At 41.8% G+C, this 27,258-nt stretch overlaps 1 protein-coding gene across 2 annotated transcripts; it reads left to right on the top strand.

Annotated features, from left to right (window-relative positions):
- The first annotated feature begins 19,387 nt into the window (after positions 1 to 19,387).
- PRDX4 (peroxiredoxin 4) lies at positions 19,388 to 27,258 on the top strand. 2 transcript variants are annotated; one of them, XM_058860080.1, is made up of 8 exons: positions 19,388 to 19,789; positions 21,559 to 21,676; positions 22,628 to 22,744; positions 23,292 to 23,414; positions 24,022 to 24,152; positions 25,560 to 25,594; positions 26,768 to 26,814; positions 27,137 to 27,258. In XM_058860080.1, the coding sequence occupies exons 1-8, from the start codon at positions 19,573 to 19,575 to the stop codon at positions 27,138 to 27,140; spliced, it is 792 nt and encodes a 263-aa protein (XP_058716063.1). In that variant the 5' UTR covers positions 19,388 to 19,572; the 3' UTR covers positions 27,141 to 27,258. The 2 variants fall into 2 exon arrangements, with proteins under 2 accessions (XP_058716063.1, XP_058716054.1); XM_058860071.1 differs by lacking the exon at positions 26,768 to 26,814 and having other exon boundaries at positions 19,389 to 19,789.

Genomic DNA, 27,258 nt, shown 5'->3' with positions numbered 1-27,258 from the left:
AAGAAAGAGAAAGAAAATATTTTAAGCAGGACAGACTGTTTCATTTCAGTTCAATGATTTTTAAGCAGAATGAAAAGTTGGAGTCCATGGTCTGAGACTTCCTACACTGCAGTAACAACCTGCACGAACACATCTCTTTCCAAAATGCACATCCCCTATATCCTATGATAAAATGATAACATTTCAAGCTACTGTTATTTTATGCATATGGTTACATAGAAGGAGAATCCCTGCTGGGATACAAGATTGCTCTGACTTTGGGCCTTCCACATTGGCTGGGAGGTATCCCAGACCTTTTCCTCCTGTCAGCCCCAGCAGTTGGGCAAGGCCCTGGGGTACATGGAGAGGAGATGGATGAGTATTTAAGTGTTGAGGGTACCTGGAAAGGACGCAGGCACCAGAGATAAGACACTGCTGTGACTGAAGGAGGATGCAGAACCCACCTAGACAAGCTGGAAGTGCTTGTAGTGCTGGGGTGTGACTGCAAGCAATGAGTTGCTGCCAGCACAGAAAACCTGCACTTGGAAACTCAGCAGCTGGAAGAGGAAGAATAATGAGTGGCCCAGTTTAAAGCCTCCAAAACAAGGTTGATGCCAGGGGCAATTTTGGAAGTCTTTCTCACCTGTTTGGACTCTTTCACAAATGGTTTCATCTATCCAGGCTTTTGATACTTAGGAATGGGAAGACAAAGAAAGAAGGATCATTGCAAGCAAGCTGCTGAGAAAAGCAAAACTGAGTAATTTGTTAAAGGACCGAATTAGTAGAACAGTTTTCCACATTGTCACATTATGATTGCCTCCTTCAGCTCAGAGTAGATACACGGGCAGACATTAAAACCAAGATGACCAGGAAATGGAAAGATTGCACATGTGAGAGGAAACCCTTGAAGCCCTGCTGTGGGTCAGCTGGGACAGGGAGGTTCAGACTTGTCCACACTGATCAAGCATGGAAGAGGCAATCAGCCAGGCTCCTTCAGCCATGGCCCTGTCCTGAAAGTACCAGATCTGAAGAACCATCTGAGCAGAAAAGAACTGTTTCTTTCCAGATGTTCCTCTAGCCAGCTCCAAGTGAAAGCTAAAATACTAACATTTCTCAAGGAAACAAGGCTCTTCATGTCTGCATCCAGGATTGTTTGTCTTTTTTGTTGTGTCTCTTCCCTAACCTTTTGTAAGCCCATTGGACAATTTAGATCTAATAAGACAAGCCAGAAGTCTTACAGTCGTTAAGTTCCTACACATTTCCTGAAAATAGGGTGTGGGTGGAAGAGAAAGAGCTCATTAATGCTGCCTGTGGGGGAAAGGCTGGTGAACAAACTCCCACCTCTTTAGAAACCAGATTGCACACAAGAGACAAAAAGCATTTTGGGTTATGAAAATTCCAAGTGTGGTGAAACCTTGGGGTCTGCAGAAGACCCAAACAAAAAGATCAAAACCACAGAGACAAACACAAATTTTCCTTCTTCATCTTTTTTGACAGTCATACCATTGGGGGTAATCCAATCTATTTTAGTTTCAGAACCTGAAAAGGGAAGTGGAGCAGATGTATTTGTGCTTGGAGTCTAAGTGTGCACATCTGTAAACCCATATAAGCTTCATGCAGGAAGGAAACACTCCTCAAATAACATGAAGCTGTCATGTATTTTTAACAGCCCTGAGACTGGGGAATTGCCATCTGTAATTGCTGATAGTAGGTGACCATTGATAAAATTGATGGAGCCCCGGTTGGACTGCATTGCACAGGCAGGGCAACAGTTGACAAGAAAGGAAAAGAAGGGTTTGGTTACCATAAACCAACTAAAACTAAGGTGAAAGCTTTATAATCAAAGTTGTGGTTCACATATTAGTTGAATATTCTGCTTCCGTCTGAAGATGCATCCAGCTGAATAAATCAGTTTTGACTTTTTGATGAAATTATCTATTTAATCACATTTACAATCAAATAGCAGCCAGCTTCTTCACTGTTAATGTGAGGGAGGAGCTTTTTGTATATATATGTTAGCATTTTATATTCTGTTTGGTCTCTGACTGAATCTCCACCAAGTGAAGGACTCAGCCCTTCCCTTTTCTTGGCAGAAAATATCCTACAATTTTCCTAAAGTTCGAGCCTCAATTCTCATCCCTACAGCACTCTGACTATATAATAATCTTCAAGTTGTCACTAAGGAGCTATGGCAATTGCTTGAAGACAATGACCTAAAGCAGCTTTTCAAACATCTACTTTTTTTTTTTCTTATATCCTTTTAATCTAAATAATCACAGAAACAACATAAAGATTGAAATATTTTAAATAAGGCAGAGGATATTTTCATTTAATTTCTTTAATCAAAAGATTTTCCAAATGTGACCATTCAAAAGAAACATTTCCACCACAAATACTTTAAAAATAAAATGCATCACATAGAATTATTTCTGCTTCTGACATTTTATTTCCATATCTGATTTATTTTATGGGAATGTTCTGTCCATTTTGCTTTATCCTATGATGTTTTTAGAATTAACCTTTTTCCAGATCAAACCACCTCCCTAATAAGTTAATCCTTTTGGATGCAGCACTGAAGTAATCACACCCAAGTCAGCCATAAATGAAGATTGCTCTTAGTGGAACTCACTTATGTCCAAAGGCCAACTTCTCTCAGTTTTCAGGGTGGGAGGTTGTTAATCTGGAATCACAGCCACTTCCCAGTAGGTGAGTTGTCTGAAAGCTGCATGGGATTTTGGTTTTGCAAAAGGACAAAACACTAAGCAATGCACAGAGCCCAGTTTGATTCATGAGAGAGAAACCCTTTCCAGATCCTTCTTCCCCTACAGGAGACCTGGGCTCTCTTCTCTGTGCCAGTTGCCACAAGAAGGTCCTAGCCACCCATCAAAAATGTATTCTAGGTTTACAAAGTCATAGATTGGTTGAGTTTGGAAGGAAAATCATCCAGCCCTGACCTGTGATCTGAGCAGAGTCAAAAACAGACAGTTGCTCAGGGCTGTGTCCAGTCATGTTTTAAACATCACCAAGGGGCTTTGCCTCAGAGCACTTTTTCCTTGATGTTCAAGAATTGGTGCACTATACAACCTGTATCAACAAATTTGATAAAAGCAACCATCTCTCCCCAAAACATCACATCTCTTATTAGACCAGAATGATCTTTTCTACTACTGCTGCTATTGCTACTATAAAATTTCAATTTTATTTTTTGGACCTTAAGAGTAGTTTCTGCAGATTCTTTGCAAGTAATTAAAATCTCCTGCCTCTTACCTCTGCATATTCAAAGACATTACCTCATATATTCTCTAAAACTACTATTAATCACATTTATTACCTGAAGATGTAAGCATTCATTTGAGAGATCAATACAGAGAGTAAAGGAGGTACTTTTGGAGAAGAACATTTCTGAGCTGTGTACTTCTTCCATTAATCAAGGCACCAAAAGAAGGATCTCTACCAATACAGCTACACCAGTTCTCAGCAGGCAGCAATCTCCCTTTAACATCTGTAAAGCATTTATTTAACAATACCAGCTCATTAAATAATCAGAGAAGCATATGTCTATGGAGAACCAGACAAGTATATGCCTATGAAGACTGCTCAATCCCAGGCACACGTGTGAGAATGTGGGTTTTTTCTTCTAATAAGTACTGAAGCTAAATTCTTCCTTAACTCTTTATCTTACTGCTCATTTGAATTTCTCAGAAGCATTTATTTTGACTCTAAGAAAAGCTGTGATTCAAATCCTTGCAGCTTTGCTGATACTCAGATTAGATCTCTTCATGGAGCAAAGTGTTCCCCTGGACAGCTCTGCTTAGCAAGACACAGGGTTTGGTATTTGTGTGAATCAATCCAGACCATTTCAGGGTCACTTTTAGCAAAGGAAAGCCTGCCTGTTAAGACCAGATAAGAGTGAGGTCATTGATTTATTTTTTCCTCATTATCTGGCAAGATTTCAGTTGAAGCCTAAACTCATTATCTCTGTGGAAATACAAACACAACTTGGTCCCTTGAAGCAAGTTAATTTAGTTTGAAAACAGTTAGGGAGTTACCTTCTGAATTCAATTAGCTAATAAGTCCTGATGGGTAAAGGTCACAGAAGAGCAAGGCACTGTGCTGGTTTAAGTTAAATGCAATTCCAGGTAACATCAGAGCAGCACTTTTCCCCTTCTTACTGAGTCATGGCTGCAGCTTCTGGCCACCATCTCTAGAAGGGCACCTTCAGGGATGAGAACAGCAGCAGTATCCTTGAGCCACAGCTCCTTCAGTGTCTTCCCTTTATACTGGATGTAAATCAGCAGGGAAAGATGTTCCCCCTTTCAACCACACTGAATAAAGCCCCTCTACTCAACTCATGTAAAAATAATCTTTACATTAAAATCCAAATCCCTCTCTGCAGCAAGGTGCAGTCAAACACAGGATTCACTTTCTATTCCCAGCTGTAGAGATGGTTCCTGTAAGGGCTGATGCTGTAGGAGAGCCTGTGTTTCTGCAAAAGACATGACACTTGTGGATCATTCATGGACCACCAGCTGAGAGAGACTGTTTCAGGCTGGGCTGGGAAAGCATTCTCAGCTTAACATCCAAGTTAGAAAATAATACTATGGTAGAAACACTGACAGGCTTGATCACAGTATAATAACTGTTGGTATTACTACTACAATAGAGGGGAAGTAAATGGTGGAAGGGCGGCACATTTTAATTGTTCTCTCAAGGAAACACCGGGCTCTGAACTACAGTAGGCAATCACAAGCTACAAGCAGTTCCCTCTTAGAGAAACAATTTTTCATTTTATAATGTGAAAGTAAATTTCTTGCCAGTATTACCTCAGGTCATTAGCTATATTGTAATTCTTCTGTTTTTCCAAACTGATTTCCCCCTTAATTTGATTTTGAGCAGCTGATTAAATTTACCCTCCTTGAAGAAACAGACATTCAATTTACATTCTCCTGGTATCAAAATGCAGTTCTCATGGTCACACGTCTAGCTACAGAGTAATTTTGCCACTTCTTTAAAGGGGCATTCTCTAACCAATGACCACATATGTTGGCTTCCTCCTGCACATCCATGTTGTACACAAGCTCAGAAAGCAGAACAATAAACTGCACAGTGCAAAAGCTACTCTTCAGACAACTACAAATCATTGAATTACAGGATGAAGGAAAACCCAATGCAGCATTGGTATTCATTTTACTTACTGATCCCACAAGGAACCAAATTCCATACCCAGAGGCACAGGTGCCTCTGGTTCATTACCACAGACCCCAGGGCTCTCACCTTCTCAGGTGGCTGGATCAAGCCAAACATGTTCTCTTTCAAGACTTCGAGTGGACATCCAGGCTATCTCTAAATTATTTAAGTAGGGTTCAAACCTTGGGACCCTGTGGGTCTCTGAGCTACTTTATCTGCAAAAACATAAAATAAACATTAAACAGAAATGTTATGCAGAAGAATTCTACTGGATCAGGTCAAATGTCCACTTAGTCCAGTATTCCACCACTGACAGGAGCCAGCAGCAGATACCAAGGCAAACAATTTTTAAAAAGGGCAACCATGCAGTAATTTTCTCCACTCTCTCCTCCCCACATCCAGAGCCTGTCACACAGGCAGCTCCTCAGGCACAAATATCATCTTGTTGCCTATTAGTCCCTGATAGATTTTCTTTCTCTGTTAATTAGCCTGATTGGTTTTGAGCCCATCTACCCTCTTGACACCCAGCAGATACTGTAAGACTGGTTCCAGTGTAATCACACACCACAAGGACCAAGTTTGCTGTTGTTTGCTTAAGCCACTACCCAGTAATTCCACCCGATGTCCCTTGTTCTTGCTCTGGGAGAAACGCAAACAATCATTTGCTACTTATTTTCTCTGTGCCCCTCATGATTTTAAACACCGCTATCGCATGCCTTTCCACCTTCCCTTTTCCCATCTAAAGAGTCTATCTAATCAATCTCAATTCAGAAGCTGTTCTTTGCCTGTGAAAACACTTGTCAGGTTTCTCTGTCCCCTTTGAACACTGGCATACCTTTTCTTAGATGTGGAGACCAGAACAGTGCACAGTAATCAGGAGGTGAATGCACAGCAAAATAATTATTTTGTTTGCTGTCTTCCCTAGCAATTTCTGACAATCCATTTGCTTTTGAGCATTACTCTGCCCTCAGCCAGCACTTCTTAGAATTACTGACAGCTAATTTGAGCTCTCTTCCCTGAGTCACAATAGGTTGTTTAAAGCCCATTTCAGCATGGTACAGTCAGGTTTATTTTTTCCCATGTGCGTTATCTTGTGGTTATTGGCATCAAATGCAGAGTGCCATTTTACTGCAATGCCACTCACCACGTTTTTGAAAGTAGACTTTTATTTTTTCTACCCTGAATAACTCAGTCAAAGAAGCATACAGCACTATTTAGGACATTTTCCAGACCACTTATGAATATGCCAGACATCACAGAACTCAGTGCAGATCCCTGTGGGATTCCACTTGTTATCTCCCACTGAAATACCTGACTGTTTATTCCTACTCCTCACATCATTTCCAGCAGAGAACTTTCCTTTCATCCGGCTTCTGTTTTGCTTCTTTAGGATCTTCTAACTGAGTAGCTTATCAAAAGCTTTAGGAAAATCTGAGCACACTGTACCAACCAAATCACCCTAATCCACACTCATGTCAGTGCTTCAGACAAAGAGCAGTGGATTTCTCTCAGACATTTCTCTTGACAAAAGCTACATTGACATGTTTCCAAAATCCTTTTTAAATACAGGTGACAAATTGCTATTTTCCCTTTCTGTGATACAGTAGACATGTGGGGCAGAGGTGCAGGAGTTCCTGTTCCACTACTGGAAACTGGCTGAATTTGAGTGGGCAGTGCTTGCAATGACCAGAAGTCCCTCCAGCTTTAACCATGCAAACAAGGCCCTGTTTGCCCTTCTGAATGATGCCAAGCACTGCTTCTTCTCCAGGCATTCCCTGTTTAGTGCCTTCAACATGCAGTCACTCATACTGCTTTACAGCAGAATCCCTCTCAACATGACTCTTTATCCACTAACACTCCTGCTTTTTCTGCAGCTGCTCGGTTCTGTGAATTATTTCCACATCTTTAGTGCCCAAAACACCCCCACAGAATAACCTTCCCCTCTCCTGCAGCCAGGCTGCACCTTCCTCATGAACTCAGGCCTTTCTGGAGCTCACAGAGGCGGCTGCCATCTGCTCTCACAGGGGAGAGACCCCTGCCTTTCTCCCCCACGTTCAGCCATCCCTGAAGAACGTGACATGATAGAACTATCTTTTCAGAAGTTTTAACAAAACTCCGAATTAAAATTCATGTGGGTTGCCCAGGGAGGAATATTTTGAACCCACAGAACAATACCGGTGCTTCCTTTCACAACCAGAGACAAATCATTTTAGTGTTATGGCTACTCATGTAAAGCCTGAGACATTAATTAAATTAATTATTGTAAGTGACAGAGTTTCTCTAATAACATTCAGCTATTTGACAACAGACCTGGTAGTTATTTAAAATTGTTGTGGTTATTCCAAATAAAATTTTAACTATGTGAACACACTTGGTTTCTAATTTTACCTGGTTTTATGTTAATAGGCTTATTCTTATCTTATTCTTATCCCTTTTCAGATTTTTCATTTAACGCCTTGGAAAACATAAATGTGCACATTTCAGTGGCAACTTAGCTTTTCAGAATATATCACAAGTTCTTAGGGATGAATACATAAAATCAGTGAAAAATCCACCAGGATCTTAGGCACTGCTTTGCATGTATGAGGTGCTATCTGTAAAAGAATTCAATCAGAAAATTCATTACAAAATGTGAGAAATGGCCCAGAACCTCCGGTCTAGTATATGCTGAAATTTATGAAGTGGTGTTAAGGGAAAATTGTTTCCAGAAGGCATCAGATAAGATTGCAAAGATAAAGACTTCCAAACAAGGAATTGGAAAACAGACACACAGTGATGCCCAAAATATGACTTTTTAATTCCAGGTACCAATGCTCTAGTTAACAGATAGATCTGTATTCACTCACGTGAAGCGAGACCAGGGATTAAAAATGTTCCTGTCTCTGAAAAGAGGTATTATGAAGTATGTTAATAGTAATGGAGTATTCTCAGCTGAGGAGGTGAAACCTTTCAGTGGAAGAAAAATACTTGAGTTTTTTCACTGACACCATTAGGTGTCTGTGTGCGCACATGTACATATAGAGGCCACGTGAGCTCATGGAGCATTGTAATAACACAGGCCCTGAGTTTCTCAGTCTTTTTAATACTGAAAGATGAAACAGCTAAGGTGGCACTACTTTCCTGTTGTGAAACACCCACAAATGTTTGCTTTCACATGAAATGTCTTTTGAGCAGGAACACTTAAGTCCCTGGGGCTACAGTAAGTACCACTAGGCAGTAACTGGTATAATTTACTACAAAATTTGTGCACAAAAAATCTCCCTTCACAGCACTCCAGAAGCCAGAAGGACACATGTACAATGAATATTTCAGGACTTAGAACTCATAAAGAAAGGAAAATTCAGAAATCATAGATCCCAAACCACACCACATTAGGACAATCACTGCACAGAAACTGAGCTTGAATGAACAGTTTCCAACTAATTAAAACCTAATAACCATAGCAATGTTTCCAGCTCTGCATGCTTCACTAAACGTTTAATTTTTTCCACTAACTTTCATTTCATATATTTTAGCAATATTTGTGTCTCTCGATGCATTGCTGATGCTCAGATTCAGTTCAGTTTTCCCAAGTCTTTATTCCACACTAATTTCCTCAGGTGCCTGCGTCAACCTTTCAGAGATGATGTTCCTCCAAAGCCAAGCCTGCTCCAGCTGTTTTGAGGGATTTAACCAGGGCAGCAGCGTCCGCTGGGCTGAGTGGGAGCAGGGTAATGCCAGATCCTCCTGGTGATGCTGTAACCTGTTCTCCAACAAAGCTCTGAAAACAGCCCTGACCCTGCTGCATCTCTCAGCAGCAGTTTTCTGCTGGGGAAGGGAGGGTGGAAGAAGCTGCTGGTCTCTCCCTCAGCCAGCCCACAGCAGGACAAGCCTGCAGCCACAGCAGGGCAGCTGTTCAGACCCCACACACTCTGCCCTTGCACAAACCTTGTGTAAGAGCCGCAACGAAATTTGACCTGTGGCAAAAGGGTCCTCCCTGCTCTTCTGCTTTCAGCCACGCAAAGGCTGGGCACAGTTGTTCAGGAGCACCAGTTTTTGCTTTGTTTCCCCAAAGTCTTTCCTTCAAATGTCTCACAATTACATGGAAGCTGATCTTTCATTCAAAACAACAGCTGTCTGGGACCTCCATGGAAACCCAGACATGTGAATCCTACACGCACACCGGCAACCAGACAGGTCCAAAGATCTCCAAGTCTCTTACTGCTACTGCTTTTCCTGATCTTCCAACCTCTCAGCATCTGAGTTTAGCAACACTGCACAAAAGCTCAAGGCATAGGACTCACCATTTCTTCCTTCCAGGCTTGGGGGGCTGTTATCTGGCTCCCTCTGGGGAGCAAGGAAAGAGGGAGCATTTTATTTTGGCTGGTCTGCTGGGAAGCAATCACTGCTGCCCAGCAGAGCTCACACTCTTCCATTGTGGAAGCACTGCTGTCACCAACAGCAGGCTTCACACCACAAATGTTCAGGCTAAAAGCAAAATCTTTACAACTTCTGAAAAACAGACAGCCCCTGTAGCTCCAGACAGGACAGACTTCTGTCTTCCTTGAGTGGGTGCAGAAGAATTTAGTACATTTACTGACTAGGCTATATGTTCTGTCATCTGGAGCCTTCTGTTCACTCTTTATTTGCAATTTTTCAAAGAAACCCCTCTGTGAGGCAGCACATACTGGTGACAGTCTATCCCTCTCTCCACAATAACAACCCCACAGCAGCTCTCCTGCCTTTAGCAGAAGCACCCAGGAGCACCGAGATGGGAACATGAATGCACTGAAGCACAAAGTGGCTTGGGATTATAATGAACTACTGACCCCTAACAAACAATTTGGTAAATATAAGCAGTGGTTTGCTGTGGTGACCTACTCAAGTATGTCCAGGCAGAAGGTACAGCAAGCAGGCAGCTCTGAAGGTGTACTGCTACTGCCTGGAGGAGCAGAGCACAAAGCTCATGGCCCAGCCAAGCCTTTCAGTATCAATGCCAACTTGCCACAACAGTTTCTAGATAGCTTTCTAGTAAGAAAACTGAGCAAATGGTTAACAAAAATGAAATTAGCATAGAGATTAGGTCAGGTATTTTTAATGAGGCATTTTTAAAATTAATTATTTCTTGCTAAACACTAAGATGCTTGTCTGTTGGTAATGATGCTGCAGACTGACCAGGACAAAAAGCATCACGTCAGGCCTCTGGGAAATGGCAGCAAATGTTGCAAACGACCTTGAAGTCTGCTTTCCTACAGGAGATACAGAATCTGACATTTTTGGTGGTTTTGGGGTTTTTTTAAATGCTGCTTGTTTCATTTCCAGTTGGTAAAAATGGTAAAAATACCATCTGGCAGAAAACTTATTTCAGAAATCAACACCCAGGTCGTAGAGAGGAACTCCGCTCCATGAACTACTCTGTGTTATCAGCTTTCTTAACTGGCAACTTCAGCTCACTCAATAGCTGCTCACAGCAACTCTTTCAAAGCGTAGGCTTGAGGAATAATTCCTTGCAACAGCTACTTGTGCAGAAGGTCAACACATCATTTTATATATCTCTGCAACATTTACCATCTTCAAAATCTTAGAAAGTTTTTAAATCTTTTTTAAAATAGGGGAATAATTTGGCAGCACCTCCCACACAGTGAATGACAGAGATGACACAAATTTTGACAAGACAGCTGCAGTTGTGAAGTGGTTCAGATATACTCCTCCCTATGTCCAGGGACAGGCTTTGGGTCATGCCTGGAATGGAACAGGGAGCATTAACTGTACTCATGCAGAAGTGCTATTTTATTTTCAGATTACGCCATGGTGTGAACCAACCCATTCCCCTTTTCATCACTTTAGACCCCATACTGAGGAAAACAGTCAGAGTATTCTGGTTCTCATTTTTGTATTACAATTTAAGGGGGCAAGTTGCACACTGTGCTTTATTTTAGCCTTCAAGAGCAGCAGGAAAAAGAAAAGCAGCTGCACCCAACTGTAGCAAGTATCAGCATTTTTTAAACATTTTCTTCCATATTTTGATTCTGTAATGATGAATGAGACTGTAGGGTATAAACATATAAATGCATTGCACACAGGTAGTATACTTCAAGTGTACCACCTATAGTACCTACAGTATCTTGAAACCCCTATGCTTTCACTTAAGAATTTGTAAACTTTCAAACTTCTCCAAACTTCTAAGAATGATGACTTTCTTAAAATTTGCATGTAAACATGCAATAATAAATAAAACTCATATCTATGTACCATGGGCTTTTTTTCCTTTAATCATGGGAAAACAACAGCACTAGATTTCAAGTTTAGTTGTGGTTGATCAAATATTTACTCTTGCACAGAGGCATGGCTTCCCAAGGCCACTTGGCAAGTTGACAAATCAAAGCAGAGAAAGAGCTTTGACTCTAACAGGAGTTACTTTAGTATTAACCCAAAGTAATTTACAGTTTATTACACAACTTATATGCTAAATTAGACTATTGAATTTATCTGAGGAAGACTTAAGACATACACCTATGGTCCAAAGAACACAAATATTGGGTCCATTTCACTTCCATTTACTAAGAAACTTTGCCTTGTAAGAAAACCTCTAGGTCCTTGCATTAGACCAAGCAGGCAAGCTGAAGTAATTGAACCTCTGAAATAGTTGCAAAATTGAACTGGAATAGGTGAGGATGTTACCATAAAAAAAGGTAAAGCCTTCATTTATTTACAGCAATTCTAAATGGAGCATAGAGATTTCTGAAAGCTCAGAGAAAAATCAGGGCCTGCGCACTCCACTCTGATTAGTTAGAGATGATAGCTTTCTGGACTGCTTCCTAAACTCCCAGAAAACTGTGTGCATCTAGCAAAAAAGGAAGCAGAAACAAAAATCCAGTATTGATTTCAGTACTCCATAGTGACCAGGTTAAAACTCGTTTTCTGTTATACTTCACCTCTATCCCCAGAATTTTTATGGGGATTTTTTTATTATTCTTTTCTTCCTTTTTAAGAGACTACTGTAGTATCACCACTATCTTCACTCTCAAGAGTTTATTCAATAGAGCACATTTTTTACTGAAAAATTATATAAGCTTCATTGTTGTAACAAGTTCACAAGAACTGGGATTGTTTGTGAGGACTGAATATAGATTTCAACTTGCATTTCCTAGACCTGTAGACCATGTATTTTAGAGAAGAAAATACCAGATCCCCAGATTTTAGGGAATTTCAGACACTTGGAGAATAGACGACTTCAGTTCTTTCAATCAGTATAACAAGCATCGTACTGCCATCTAGTGAGCAATGTAAAAGCCACTGACACATCAAGGTGCATAAGTATTTCTCATTACAAGACATTTTTCTCTTTCATAAGTATGAATAGAAAATAAAAGAAAATTTAGGTATGGATCACTGATAGAAAATAGATAATAAAAAAGGTTTTACAAGATAAAAGTAAAGAGGCACAGGGAAACCAGCATAACAAGAGTTGGGAGTTCTTTATGACCACGTTATCCCACCATCCTGGGAATGCAGCCTTCTCTCCTACATAGATCATGGGATCAGCCATGCTTCAGACAGTAAGGTCTATTTTTTGACAATAGCTAAATATTCCGTTTTCCTTCACTGCCCAAATGCAAGGCATGTAGCACACCCATAAGCTCGAGCAAGGCTTTAGTGGCTATCCACAGAAGACGCATCCCCCAGGTGTCACCAATAAAATCAGCAACATCTGTCCCCATTCTGGTTTGAGAGAATATGAAATTAGGTTGCCACAGGCCTTCTTTCCATCCAAGAGGCCATGGTTCAGGCACCTGTGAGGAAAAGGCACAGCTTTGCTTTGTCTGAGCAGAGAAGTGACAAATTTTCCTCCTTTTCCCAAAGGCTGACTGAGCTCAAGGCTTGGACCAGAGTGCTCTAGGCCTAGCTCAGATTTGACAAGGCAGAACCAAGGGTGGGGCCCCGAGGGCAGGAGCCTGTGCCCCCCTGTGAATGTCACTGATGGAGGTCACTACACCTGACACAGTGGGGTTACTGCTCTGTGGGTGAAGGTCTGTCTTGGTCAGCATCACCAGACAAAGCCAGCTAGGGGATTTTGGCTAGCAAGATCCTGGCGGTGATGGTCTCAGGGCACAGCAGCCACATGCTGCTAACAGCAGGTCCAGACATCCAGCGCCGGCTTTCCAGGGCAATTCCTCAACTGCCCTTCACAGTTCACTGACTTGTAGAGAACAGCATATGTCTAACAGGTGCTGCTCAGCACTGACTTTCTCTGTCCTCGCCAGTACAGCTGTCCAAAAATTGTGCTACTGCACAGAGATGTTTTGGGCACTTTCTTTGAATACATACTTGTTAAAGGAAGAAAAATGAGATAGAGCATAAGCACACTTGTAACCCACCCCAAGGTGACAGCCCAAAGGAAAACTGATGAGGTCCTGCAAGGACTACATGATTCGTCAACTCAATAAGGTGTTTGTGTGTGTTTGTTTTTATTCACAAACTTGTAGATTCTGTCAGCACTTACAGAGGCAGAAGAAAGCTTGGAACAGGAGGTGCTTTAGAAGCCATACTCCCCCTCATCCAGTGACCGGCAGTACCAACTACCCTTTGTTGTTATGCTCTGTCAAACACATCAGTAACGTGCTCTGCCCTGTTCCTATCACACAAGCCCTGCAGGGTTTCTGACACCAATGACATAGCAAGCAGAGCTGGCTGGAGGAGAAAGGGAAAGAAATGAAGCAGAACTTTTCTATGGCAGGTGTGTTTGCAGAGGAAAAACACACATTCATCTCTAAACACTAATGTATTCCCCAAAGGTAGGCCACAGGAATAAATGTATCTAGGATGCTTCTAATAGTATAAAGTGGGAGATTTGATAAAGTCTATGTTTATGTTTACTCAGTCATACTGCTTCCACTAGCTGACAACACAAGCAGCAGTCAGAAGTCAGGATGCAGCTCCTGCCCAAGCAAATGGCACCACCCAGCACTTCTCAGCCTGATACACTTTTTCTTCAAGGCCCCTTTGCAGTCAGCACACACACAGCTGACCCCACCAGTCTAGCCTTAGCAAGACCCAAAGAGAAGAAGTCTTGTTAAAGACTTAAAATTGTTAATTTTAATAATGGTCATTCTGTTCCAATCCCTCTCACAAAACATGTTTTCTACCCTCCTTTCTCCAGCAAACTTTCCTGTGCTATAGATTTTCTTGTCGTGAATGATGAGCAATGCAATATATTTGATAAAATGTCCCTGTAAACCATGAGGAGGATAAAACCAACTGGTAGTTTTACCAGCACAATATTGAACATCTGCTCCATCTGTTCCAGGAAATGGTGACAGGTATCTTGCTAAAATATATTACACTAATTTTTCCAAGATATTTTTATGTTCGGTCATTTAAATTGCAGTGAGGTAATTTTATCACCACACAGAACCTCCATAACCACTTCTAAACTGCTTCAGTAGCCTAAATCACTCCCTGATTACATAACTGTAGTGCCACCATGGCAATGACATCCTGCCACTATCAAGCCCTTTGCCAAAACTGAACCTTCCTCATGGGCCTGGATGCATGACAGGAACGCTGCCTGAGTGCAGTGGGGGAAAGGAAAGATTCAGGAGATTTCCCTTTACACATGCTAAGCCTCCCCAGCTTTGGATGAGCTGCATAACAGGATGAATGTATCAGTGTTTCTCTTATCAAATTTTAACAGCATCACTTAATATCACCAATTTAAACACAACAATGAGCATTCAGTCAAGTATTGAATCATTGGGAAAAGAAAGACTGCTGCCCATTTTCTCCATTTAAACACTGAAGAGTGATATATATTTGGATTTCATCTTGGATTCCATTTATAAATTTTTTCATTTTTTAATAATTTGCAGAAGTCTTGAGAGTACAGCATCAACCAGAAAGTCTTTCTTGTTGCTTTTTTGAACTCCGTTCCATGCCTATATTATACTTAATCACAAATGAACCTCAAGTTAGTGCTATTAAACTAACATTATATTCTGCAGATAAAAGCCATTTTTGTCTTTCAGTATTTTCTCCACTCACAAAAGGTCTGCTTTTTTTCTATTTTTACTGCATTGGTTTTACTGGTTTTCTCTCTCATTTAGAGATACATGGGAATATCTTTAAATATGTTAACATAAGCATGTTAACATTATGCAAAGTGCATGCCTTGCAACTGCTTTTTTTTTTCCAACCTCACTGTATATCTACCTTTCAAATCACTGCCATTTCCTAGAGCTCAAATCACCAGCACAAAGAAAAGAGCAGGGCCAACCAAAATAACTTTCTCTGTGAATTCAGAAAGGCCATGACTGTCACTTTTCTTATAAGCACAGAGATTGAGGAAAGCTTGATATTAAATTCAGTGCTACTAGAGTTAGATCATGTAAGACAGTAATCTATGAACACATTTTAGCAAGCTTAAATGTGAAGCTCGTCTGATTCTAAGATCAGTGGGAGTACACAAATTGTTTAAGTGCTTTTTTCCACCACAGCCAGATTGCTTAACATGATCAAAGAGGTTTTCTTCATCCTCCTTTTAATGACATGACCATGACAGGAAAGGGGTGTCAAACTCAAACAGCAGCATTGAAAAGAACAGGTTTTTTCCTGCTTTCAGCACTTCGGCAGGTATAAACAGAGAATAGCCACCATCAACTCCCTGTGAAAAAAACCAGGATAAGGGGATCTCATGTGCCATCAAGTCCATCTCCCCTTTAGTCAGACATTTAATACTATTTTTTTATAATTCTACACATGCTGATCAAGCCTGGTAAATATGCAGGTGTTTTGCTCCTGTACTCATCAGAGGGTTGTTCCAGAGCCTTACACTTCTGAGCCATGATAATCTTCAATCTCTTCCTTCAGGTAGGCAAATGCACCAAAGAAAATTATTACTGTGGCAGTAAGGATATGAGTGGCATGACCCTAAATTGTAAAACCTAGACTGGAACTTTGTCATGGGGTTACTTTACCTTTAAGAAGGTTAAAGTTGCTGGGGACTGCCTGGAGTCTTTTCTCCTGACCAATTATCGGTCATTGCTGAGAATTGACAGCAGTTTTTGCCATTGAAAAGTGGAATCAACTTGTGAACCCCACCTTAAAGTGTAAAACCAGAGTTCTCTTGCTCTTTTTGTTTTCTGGCTGTGAAAGGTAGCAGAGCTCCGGCCTCTCGCTCTCTGCCAGGCCATGTGGCCGGGCGGGGCCGGGCTGGGCCTGCCGTTCTCCCGGCCGGGAGATGGGGCCTGCGGGGGCTTGCCCCGAGCCAAGCCGGGCCAGGCCGGTTCCTGGCTTGGCTGCAGGTTTTGCCGTGATGGAATTTACCAGAAAACTGCCGAGTAAAGTAGGAGAGGAGCTCTGGGCCTGCAGCAAGCAGAGATGGTGACCACGCTCTCCAGAGCAACTATGAAGAACTTTCCATCGCAGACAGCTCCAGCTCCTGTTCAGCAGAGATCACCGAACCATCTACAAAAGCTTGGGCAAGATTTTAACTGTTTCTTATCCAGATGAGACTTGCAGGATTAATCTTTTTATCCAGAGAGAGAAAAGGAGAGTGATCAACGTGAAAAGAGACTTGATAAACTACTAGTGACAAGAAAAAAAAGAAGCTTCAAGAAAGGTAGAGAATTAAGAAGATGCTTTAATTAAGCTGAAATATCTTTCTGTTAAAACTATGGGGATGGACAAAGAAGTCCTGAAAAGAACTCCTTTAATTCATGACGAAGTATGGGGAGGAATAGAGTGTTCAAAGTAAAATTTGAGTAAAAAGTAGTGATTGTGGTATAGTGAAGTGCTAGAAACAGTAAAGCAAAAATTTGAAGCCTTGGGAGGGCAATGAGAAAAACTGTTTTCTGGTGAAGCTCACAGAAAACAGATGAAGAAAACTTTTGCTTTTGAATAACTCATCCTTAAAAATGGTATCCCTAGACTCATGGCCCATAACACACCTCAGAGTGATGTGAGAATGGGAGGAATGAGCTCTGATAACAGCAGCTCTGAGCAGCTGATATCAGGGAAACGGAAAACTATAACAAAAATAGTTTTCTTGTGAGAAACTCCATAAATTAACAGAAAGGAACTTCTATTTCTCTACAGAGACTGGTGAAAAGACTGTAGAAAGAATTGGGACTGTTTAAACCATCAAAGCTCTAAAGTTTTTGTCTCTGTTGTCATGTGAACAAAGGAATGGTGGGCAGTAAGAAATGAAAAGGTTTTTCTGGAAGTTTATTCTAGTGTTCTTATTATTGTAGTTTGTCAATAAACTTTCTTTATTCCTTTTAAGTTTTATGCCTGTTTTGCTCTTGTTTTAATCCATATCTCACAGCAAGAAATAAGTAATTTTTTTTTTCCCCTTTTGTTAATTACTGGTTTAAAACCACGACAAACTTAAAGGCAAATATCACAAGAGATGGGAAAGAAAAGGACAGCCTTCTCAAGAGAAGTCAGAGCTTTGGGAGAAAGGAACACTAAATCATAGCTTAAGAACTCCAAGCATGCCTGCAAGATCTTGTTTCTCCTACTCCTGTGAATTTAATTTTGTGAAGTATCTTTCTAAAAGAGTGAAATCTGTTGCAGGAAACCTCAGAAATATTAGTATTTTTTTCAAGACATAGCATAAAATCACAGGTACCTTGCTACTACTTTTCTTCCATTACAGAGCCTTTATTCTTTGAAAATCACCCTCAGCATTTTCTTTTGCCTCTGCTCTTTACATGCCTGTTCTGTATTATTTAAAAAAAGAAAACCAAAAGGAGAGAAATTTTACTGTCCATTCTGGCACAGGTATGACACCATACTGAAGCATTTATCACAAATCATCTGCAGAGACAGGCTGCAATGCAGATGTTCCTGACATTGTCAGTCTGGAGAAGAACTTTTACTGGACCACCAGTTTTCCCAGAGGATGACATCCACAGTGCTCAAAGCACAAAAAGTGCTTTTGATAAGGGATGGCTCCAGCTTTTTCACAACCTGATTTTTAAGGACCCTGGGTACAATTTAACTGATACACTTGACAGATGACCTGACCTGTCCCTGCCCAATAGGTATGCCTAGTTCAACCAGAAATTGTGCTGCAAAGCCTTACCAACTGCTTGTCACAGCCTACTTACTGTCTTCAAAATCTTGTTATTAAATGCACTGTGGAATTATATTCTATCTGTGCTTATCTGTGACATATGTAATTGTTTCGTGACATGAAACACAGTCTACTCAGCACTGAGAAAAATGATCTCTAACAAGGCAAACTTGAACCAAGGCATCTGGGGCGTAGAGATGATCACAGTACTGGAGCATCTCCTCTGTAAGCATTGGGGTTGTTCAGCCTGGAGAAGAGAAGGCTCCAGGGAAACCTTAGAGCAGCCTTCCAGTGCCTAAAGAGAGCTATAAGAAAGATGGGGACAGACATTTTAGCAGGGCCTATTGTGATAGGACAAAGAGTAATGGTTTTGAATTACAAAACAGTAGAATAACACTAAATATAAGTAAGACATTTTTTACAATGAGGGTGGCAAAACACTGGCACAGGTTGACCAGAGGTGGATGATCCAATCCTGGGAACATTCAAGGTCAGGCTGGATGAGGCTCTGAGCAATCTGATCTAGGTGAAAATAATCCTGCCATGGGAGGGATATTAGAATAGATTATCTTTAAAGGTCCCTTCCAACCCAAACCATTGTGTGTTTCTGTGAATTAAGGCACTTAGTATTTCATTTCTGTCTAACCACGCTGTTACACAGTCAAGACGTGAAATACTTGGTGCCCATTCAAGAGCTGCTGCCCAACTGAGCACAATTTAAGGTTTTGGGCCTAGGGCAGTACCCTTTTCCACATTTCCTGTGTTCATGAGACCAGAATGCACAAGCCGCACTTGGCACGGCTGGGTATGACCGCGAGTGGTGTCGTGCCCACAGAACCCACGCTGCCACAGATGAGATCATAGCAGATGGAGGCCTCTCACAATCATAGTTCTCTTCTGCAATCACACGCTCGGAATATGTGCGCATTTTCTCCACACACACGTGTACATCTCCCCTCTTTCTCTACACACCTACACAATTCCCCGTTTCCCCCTCCGAGGCCGGAGCACGAGGCCACAGCCCCGCGGTCACTGCCCGTGCTCAGCGCCCGCGGACGGGGCAGGGCGCGGGGGGCCGGGCCGGGCCGGGGCTCCTGTACCGGGCCCGGGGGGGCGTGTCTGGCTGGGGCTCCTGTGCCGTGCCGGGCCGGGCCGGGGTTCCTGGGCCGGGCCGGGGGGCCGGGCAGGGCCGGGGTTCCTGGGCCGGGCCCGGCGCGGCTGTGCAGTGCAGGCACAGCCCCTCGGGCCCCGGCCCGGCCAGGCCATGCGGCAGGAGTGTGTGCGGCCCAAGCTCCTCCCCGCCTCCCCTCCCCTCCCCTCGCCGCGCCGCGGGGACGTGGACTCGGCGGGACATGGAGGCGGGCGGCGGGGCCGGGGCCCGATGTCCCGCGCTGCTGCTGCTGCTGCTGGCGGCGGCGCTGGGAGGCGAAGCGGAGGCGGAGGAGCCGCGCCCGGCGCGGCAGCGCGGGGACGAGCAGTGCCATTACTACGCGGGCGGGCAGGTGTACCCCGGGGAGGCGGCCCGGCTGCCCGTCTCCGACCATTCGCTGCACCTTAGCCAGGCTAAGAGTAGGTGCCGGGCGCGGCCGGGGCTGCGGGGAGCGGCGGGGCCGGGGCGGGGGTGCGCCCGCAGCGAGCCTCGGGGCTGCGGTGTGGGGCGGCGGCAGCGCCACGTCAGGCGGAGCGCGGGGGCTCCCCGGGCCCGTCCCTTGGCCACGCCGGCTCTGCCTGCGGCCTCCGGGGCGGCCGCGGCAGCCGGGGAGAGGGAAGGAGGGGGAGGCAGACCGGCCCCGTCAGCTCCTTCCAGGCCGGTATTTCCATCGTGATCGATGTGCCGTGGCCGCCGTCTCACGGGCGTTCGGCAAGGTCCGTGGTTCCAGAAATGGCGAACGAGTTCAGGGAAGCGCTTCAAGGGATACACGGGACTGTTCTGTGCTCACACTGCGATCAGAAACAATGAACGGGCGCCTCTCGTAACCCGCTGCCACCGCGCTGGGTTTGGCACTGCTTTTGTGCCCGTGCTCTGCTGCGATTTGAATGCTTTACATGACAGACGTGGGGACAAACACCGTAATCGTGTGGCTGTTCGGGGATATCTGCTCAAAGTCCCGTCGTGCAGGAGACTACACAGAGATCGCACAGAAATTATTATCTCCCGTGTGAGAATTTACAGCTTTAAAGTCCTTTTCCTTTACTGAATCAGGCGTACGTTCTGTTTTAAGCGTTCGCAAGCAGATGCTAAAAAAAAAAAAAAGGCAGCCAGGATATTTGTAACCAGTACTGTTTGGATTTTTCTCCCTTTGTAATGTAAGTTATTACAGACAGATGTTTATAACTGCAAAAACGATTACCTTAATTTAGAAAGGGGTCAAGATATGCAATATTTTGTTTAATATCTTTTCCTTCTCCCTCCTTAGCTGAAGGTCTTTGTTATACATCCTTGCTAACTATATTCTGCAGCTGTGAATTGTCCTAAGAAAAGGAGAGCCAAACAATTCAGGCACCGTTCAGATAATATTTAAAGATTCCACGTATTTTTCTCAGAAGCTTTTCCCTTATTTGCTGGAGACATTATGTCAATGTCCTTGACATGGCAAGTGTATTCAAATCAACTTGTAATTCCAGCATACCCTGTCCTTTGTCTCCAGATTCACAGTGGTATGAAAATAGTACCTTGCAGATTAATTTTTAATATTTTAAATTCAAAGTTAATCCCCTCTGATAGGAATTGTAAATATATGACATGCTTTTCAGTGGAATATTACTTTAAAACACAGCTGTTTTCAAGTTAAAATTTGCTTAGGAGTTGTAATTTAATAAACATATGCTGCATTTTTACCCATTTGTCTCTAAACATGTTGTGGCATATATTTTTTGTGGACCAGAATTCCAGACAGGTTTCTGTGACTAAAAAGTAGCAAAGTGAATTTGAACCATTTTGTGCTTCTGGTTCCCAACAGCTATTCCTAACAAAATAAGGAGAGTAGCTGAAGTATTAAAGAGCTTTCCCCTTCAGTCTAGCAGGTGCCTTGTCCTGCTAGTGCACACAGGGTTTGTTCAGTAGTCCAGATAAGGTTTGTGTGGCCTTGATTATCAATGATCAACAGGGCTCATGTATGAGCACTAGTTGGTCAAATTATTTACTTTGTATGTTTATTAAAGACTTATTTTCTTCATCATTCTGTTACCCCCATGTTTAGAGCTGGAAAGCAGTTTCATCTTGGAACTGTGCTGTAGGTTGTTTTGCAAGCAAAAGGAAGAACAGCTGTCTTTGGACAGCTTGGTTTGAACACAGGTGTTATATTCTGACTTTTAATTCAACATTCTTTGCATTTCAGTCTCCAAGCCAGCACCTCACTGGGAGGGAACAGCAGTCATTAATGGAGAGTTTAAAGAGCTGAAGTTAACAGATTATGAAGGAAAATATCTTGTCTTCTTCTTTTATCCTCTTGACTTGTAAGTAAGAGCACTGTAGACATACCAAGTGCAGCTACACTAGATTCATAATTCATTAATTCTTCTCTTTTTTTGAGGTCTTGTATTTTAGTTTGGTAAGAATTTGGGAGAGAAGAAAGGAGTGACAGAAGAAAATATATTCTTTGCATTTGTTTTCTTACCATGGATTGGTAAAATTGCAACACAATCTTTGCAGACACTAGTTCGTGTCTCCACACAAAACAAACAACTTTGTAGTTACCCAGTTAGGCAGACTCTGTGTTCTCTTTCATGCTGTAACTCAGTGCTGCAAGTAGAAGAAGGCATCCCATCTGCTTTTTCTAAAGTGTATATAGTGTATCCAAGAGGTGGCATTTTCCCTTTAAGCTCATCCCGTAGTATCCTAAGGGCACTTAACATTAACCTCCTTTATTTAGAATGCAGTAACTTCACTGATTGAGTGAAGACATTTCTGCGTTTTAAGGGACAGTCCCATTCTTTTCCACAAAATGAAGATAAGAGCAAGAGATGCATAACTACTTCTAATATTATAGCATCATTAGCTTTACTACTTTAGTTCTTCTATAATAGAAAAAGGTTAACACAAATTAGTTAAAGCTTGCAGATTTGCACAGTAACAACAAATTATAGTATGCTCCTCTGAAAAAAGTGGTTTATAGTGGTTAAATTCAGGCACATTCGTAAAGTCTAAAAGAACATAACTGTACAAGCTCTGAATCCAGATTCTAAAATAACTGTAGATTTACAGTCTTCAGAAATAATCCATTTGTAACTAAGCTGGAGTCTGAGGGCGGGGATTTGTCAGGCAGCATTTGGTTAGATACTTGAAGAAGCAATAAAAATAAGCAAAAGCTGAAATAATTTATGACAAATACACCATTTTAAGTTAGGCAGAGAATTTACTGTCTTTCTCATGGCATTTTTACTTTTATCTTGTCTTAAATCTTCTAGTACGTTTGTCTGTCCAACTGAGATAATTGCCTTCAGTGACCGAATTGAAGAATTCAGAGCAATAAATACCGAAGTAGTAGCATGTTCTGTGGATTCAAAATTCACTCATTTAGCATGGTATGTATTTTCCTCTTGTCTTTCACTTAATATTATTCATGTTCCAACTTAGCAGAAGGACAGAACTCCCCAGATTTTTACCCTGTGTAGGTATATCATAATGTGTGAAAGCATGATGCTGTTGACACAAATGTTTAAAATAAATTTTAACTCTGGTGTGTGAAAGTACCTTTGCTTTTTAAGCGTGTTTAATGTGTATTGCTTGAAATATAGTGCATCTCAGTCCAAAAAATACTACAAATACAAAAAGAAAATATTAATTAAACTATCAGTAAATGCTTTCCATTGTCTCAGTTCATGAGCACATTGACATAAAGCAAATGCAACTGATAAGGTCGTCATTAACAGATGTGGCCAAAACTTGCGGAAGATCTACTGAACATTTTGTTCAAGCCACAAATACTGTTCATCTCCTTTGTGTGCAGAACAGAAATATGTCACTTGCACTAAATCCTTCTGTCCATACTGATGCAGTTTGTGATTTCTGACTTGTGTAGGGAATATAAATCTGTATGAGAAATACATCTATATTTCCTTTCCTTCAAAGGATTAATACTCCTCGTAAACAAGGAGGACTTGGACCAATGAAGATTCCCCTTCTTTCTGACCTGACACACCAGATTTCAAAGGATTACGGAGTGTATTTGGAAGATCAAGGACATACCCTTAGGTATTTCACTGGGCTGCAGTTCAGTTGGGTTTTTGCTGGGGTAATACTGCTTTCTATTTAAAAAAGCATTTGAAATTTTTCTTTCAGAGCAGCTTTTACTTGGGGATTTATGGCGAGCAGCAAATACTGAAGAACACAACAAATAGAGTTAAAATGTGTCAGAAGAGGGGTCAAGGTTAATATCCTGTTTAACAGCAGGCATCAGTAGATACCTTGGGCAGGATTCCCCAGAACTGCAGTTGCTCAGGGACCTCCCAGGTCCAAGTGGAGTCAAGACTAAGGTTACCTAAAGAATACATTTGCCTAAAACAGAATAGTTTCTTTTGGGATCCCTGTAATGCCCTAACATCTGCAGCATCCCCTGGCAGGGCCTCTCAGAACTTAGTTCTATGTTCTGCAAAGAAGTATCTTTTTTTTGGTTTTAACTAGAGTTCTGCTCATGTCCTCTGATACCCAGGTAAAGAATAGTAGGTTACTGGTGGTGAGTATTATATGGTATTTGCAAAGATAAAATTCCTCCCATCCAGCAGACATAAAATAGTGCATGAAAACACCACTATCATTAATTCTGTTTCCTAACACACATACACTTTTTTTTTCCCCACAGAGGCCTTTTCATTATTGATAATAAGAGAATCCTTCGACAGATCACAATGAATGACCTTCCTGTTGGGAGATCAGTGGATGAAACACTTCGTTTAGTACAAGCATTCCAGTACACAGACAAACATGGAGAAGGTGCTATTTTGAATATTGCCATATTGAAGATGGTTTTATTTAGCCTGGAAGCTGTATTAGCTTTTTGGAGGAAAGATGCTCAGTAGCATTAAGGACTGGCCTCATACAGTGACTGAAGAGACTTGATTGCCCTGCTTGATTCCATGGTCCCAGGTTCTTAGGCTGTTTCTAGAACAGTAATTTACATTTTGCTTCACATCCATGAGAATGAGAGCATAAAGCTCTTAGTCTGAATTTTGGCATTATGTACGATGTGTCACAAGCATAAATTTGCAAAACATGAGGCTGTGGAGAATAAGGCCCAATATTTCAGCACATTTTTGCATACTAAAATAAGGGAGATGCAGGTCATCCTTGTCCTGTGCTGTTAGTGAGATGCTGTGACAAGTAATTGAGAGTGTTTCATGTCAAGATACATGGTGATACTGTGGAAACTATGCCATTACCTGTGTTCTCTGTGTAAGTGCTGTGTGTTCATCTTTCCCCAGCAAAGAAATTTTACTGTCTTCAGATCATTACTTTGATTCAAGAATTCTTACTCAGTTCAAGCATGGGGTGAACTTTTTCACATTTCTTTCAATACAGGCTATGCAATCTAAGGAAATTTACCCACATTTAGTTACAAAGCCAGTTTACAGAATGTTAATTTGCAGTGTTTACAGAACACCACATTTTTCCCAGCTTTTACATGAATGTTGAGGAGAGCCTCTGTAGACACCTCACTGGTTTCTTTGCACAGAATAACAGTTCTCCACAATTCCTACTAGCATGTGGGGCATTTTGTCAGCATGACTTAAAGCAGTGAAATACGACACAGCTGCTTGGGCTGAAGCCTCAGAGGGAGAGCTCTGAACAGATGAGAGCTTTACTCCAGAATATGCAGCTGTACAGGTGGTCCCAGGGCTCCCAGCCACACTGCAGTAAGCACATGCTGCGATCCCTTTGCTCCTAAGCAAGACTACAAATAAAATCGGTCTCTGGTGGAGTCTTTGAAGTGATCTCTTTGCTAAAAAATGCCCCTAGTTTTGGTTTTAAAGAAAGAAAGGTAGGTCTCTCTGTAGTCACCTGAATTGTATTGCAAAACTTCACTTTTACTAGAGTTGGTGTTCATTCTCAGATACTGTTTTGCCAGTACTTTGTGTGGAAGGGCACAAGAATTAAACTAAGGCATAGGCATCCATCCAGAGATCTGCAGTTTTCAGGCAACAGAAATGGTGGGTGGTGTCAGGTATAAAATGCAAGGTCACCATCCCATGTGTAAAGAAAACTGTACATTTAATAGTTTCAGGTATTGACATGTGACACTTCAGTATTTTACTTCAAGGTCAAAAAGAGAATACTAAAGCACACAGAAGTCTGTGTGTGTAAAAATAACTTCAGTTAACTTTATCCCTTTTTTTTTTTCAGTTTGCCCTGCTGGTTGGAAACCTGGCAGTGAAACAGTAAGTCACTGTTTATATTAACATGCATATAGTACTAACAAGCACTTAGTTACCATTTCTACTAGAGCCAATCTTAGCAACTTCCAGTGAGAAGGCATGAGTAAATGTCACATTATTAAACTTACACCATTCGGATTACTATTGATTTCATTAGGGGATTGTTTCCCTCACACTAGACATGTTCCAGTTGTTTCAAACTCCTGGTGTGTAAACAAAATTCACTTGATCAGCAGTGAGTTTGCGATCAAGAACTTTTTCCTGTTAACACCTGATGAGGGAAAGTTCAAAACTCTTGAGTTTGTTGTATCTTCTTGGCTATTTGTCCATATAAATTCTTGGTGGTTCTTACTTTGCAGATCCTGGGCACTACCCAAGAAATAAAAAGATAAAAGTTCCCAGGCTGCTGTAGTATGTGCCAGAGCCAGTGCCACTGTCAGCATGCCAGCAGAGAGCACTGCTTTGCTGTGCAATTGTCCTCCCTTTGTTGCTCCTGGGCTCCATGTGACTGGAGGCAGAGGAGCCAAAGTTCACATAAACACTCATTGAACTTGTTTGTGTTCCCTGGCCCAGAGTGAGCCTCAGCAGAATAAGGTCTGAGCTGCCTCGTTCAAATGAGATCACTGTCACTTATTTGAGCATGTGGCTTCCTTCTGAACCATCTGGTGATGACAGAGCACTGTTCTTATCGAGCTGGCTCAACAAAAACCAGGTCCCAGAAGCCTCTATGCAGAGGTAGTGAGCATTATACTTGATAGTAAAAAACAGTGGAATGTTAAATGATGTTTTTTTGCTGGATGTGAAAGTTTCCTAGGATGACTTGAGGCTGGGAGTCAATTTCTTTAAGCTAGCAGAGGAGTGTCATAAGGGGGGAAGCTGGATATTAAGACTATAAAATGAAATAGGGCTGGCTGGCCCAACATCCGTATTTTGGCACTGAAAACTTCTGCCCTCCACAACCAGGATCACCTAGATAACATGACATTGATACCTTTTCTAAAAAACAATCTTACAGTGCTGATATTAATAACTCAAACACTCCCAATTTAATAATCTAAAGCAATACATAAGCATTCTCACCTCCTCTGTGCAAAAGATGCAGACAATAGCTGAGTAGTTGAAAAAGCCTTTCTCAAAGATGTAGACATGCCTTCTAAATGTGTTTGATTTAATTAGATCAAACCAGAGGAAGCCATGAGAGTGTGGTGGCCAAGGGAAGAACTGTAAGTAAATTCTAAGCCTCTAGATTACAGATACTAATTTACCAAAATACCTTGCTTTTGGGGCAAGCTATCAAAATTCTTCCTTTGGTAGGCTGCACTCTCTCATGCCTCAATCGGTTGGATCTCTCTGCTATTGCTGTTAGGTACCTTTAGAGATGAACAGTAATCTAGTACCAAATCAACTGATAAATTACTCTTCAGTGTTGCTAGTGAGTTGGCAGTAGCATCTTTCTTTCAAATACTGTGCTGTTCTGGCTTTACAGTCTGCTGTGTTTTCATGGCTTGGTTTTTGACTAATGTTTTCATTTTCTTTCTTGAACAGATAATTCCAGATCCAGCTGGAAAACTGAAGTATTTTGATAAACTAAACTGAGGCTTGCTTCTGTTGAATTAAATAGGTCACATACTTCTTGATTTTTGCCAATAAAATTTCATTAATTTTTG

This window comes from Poecile atricapillus, chromosome 1 (assembly GCF_030490865.1).
Source record: "Poecile atricapillus isolate bPoeAtr1 chromosome 1, bPoeAtr1.hap1, whole genome shotgun sequence".
NCBI lineage: Eukaryota > Metazoa > Chordata > Aves > Passeriformes > Paridae > Poecile > Poecile atricapillus.
Note: the sequence above shows the minus strand (reverse complement) of the source record. Positions and strands in the feature narration are given on the sequence as shown.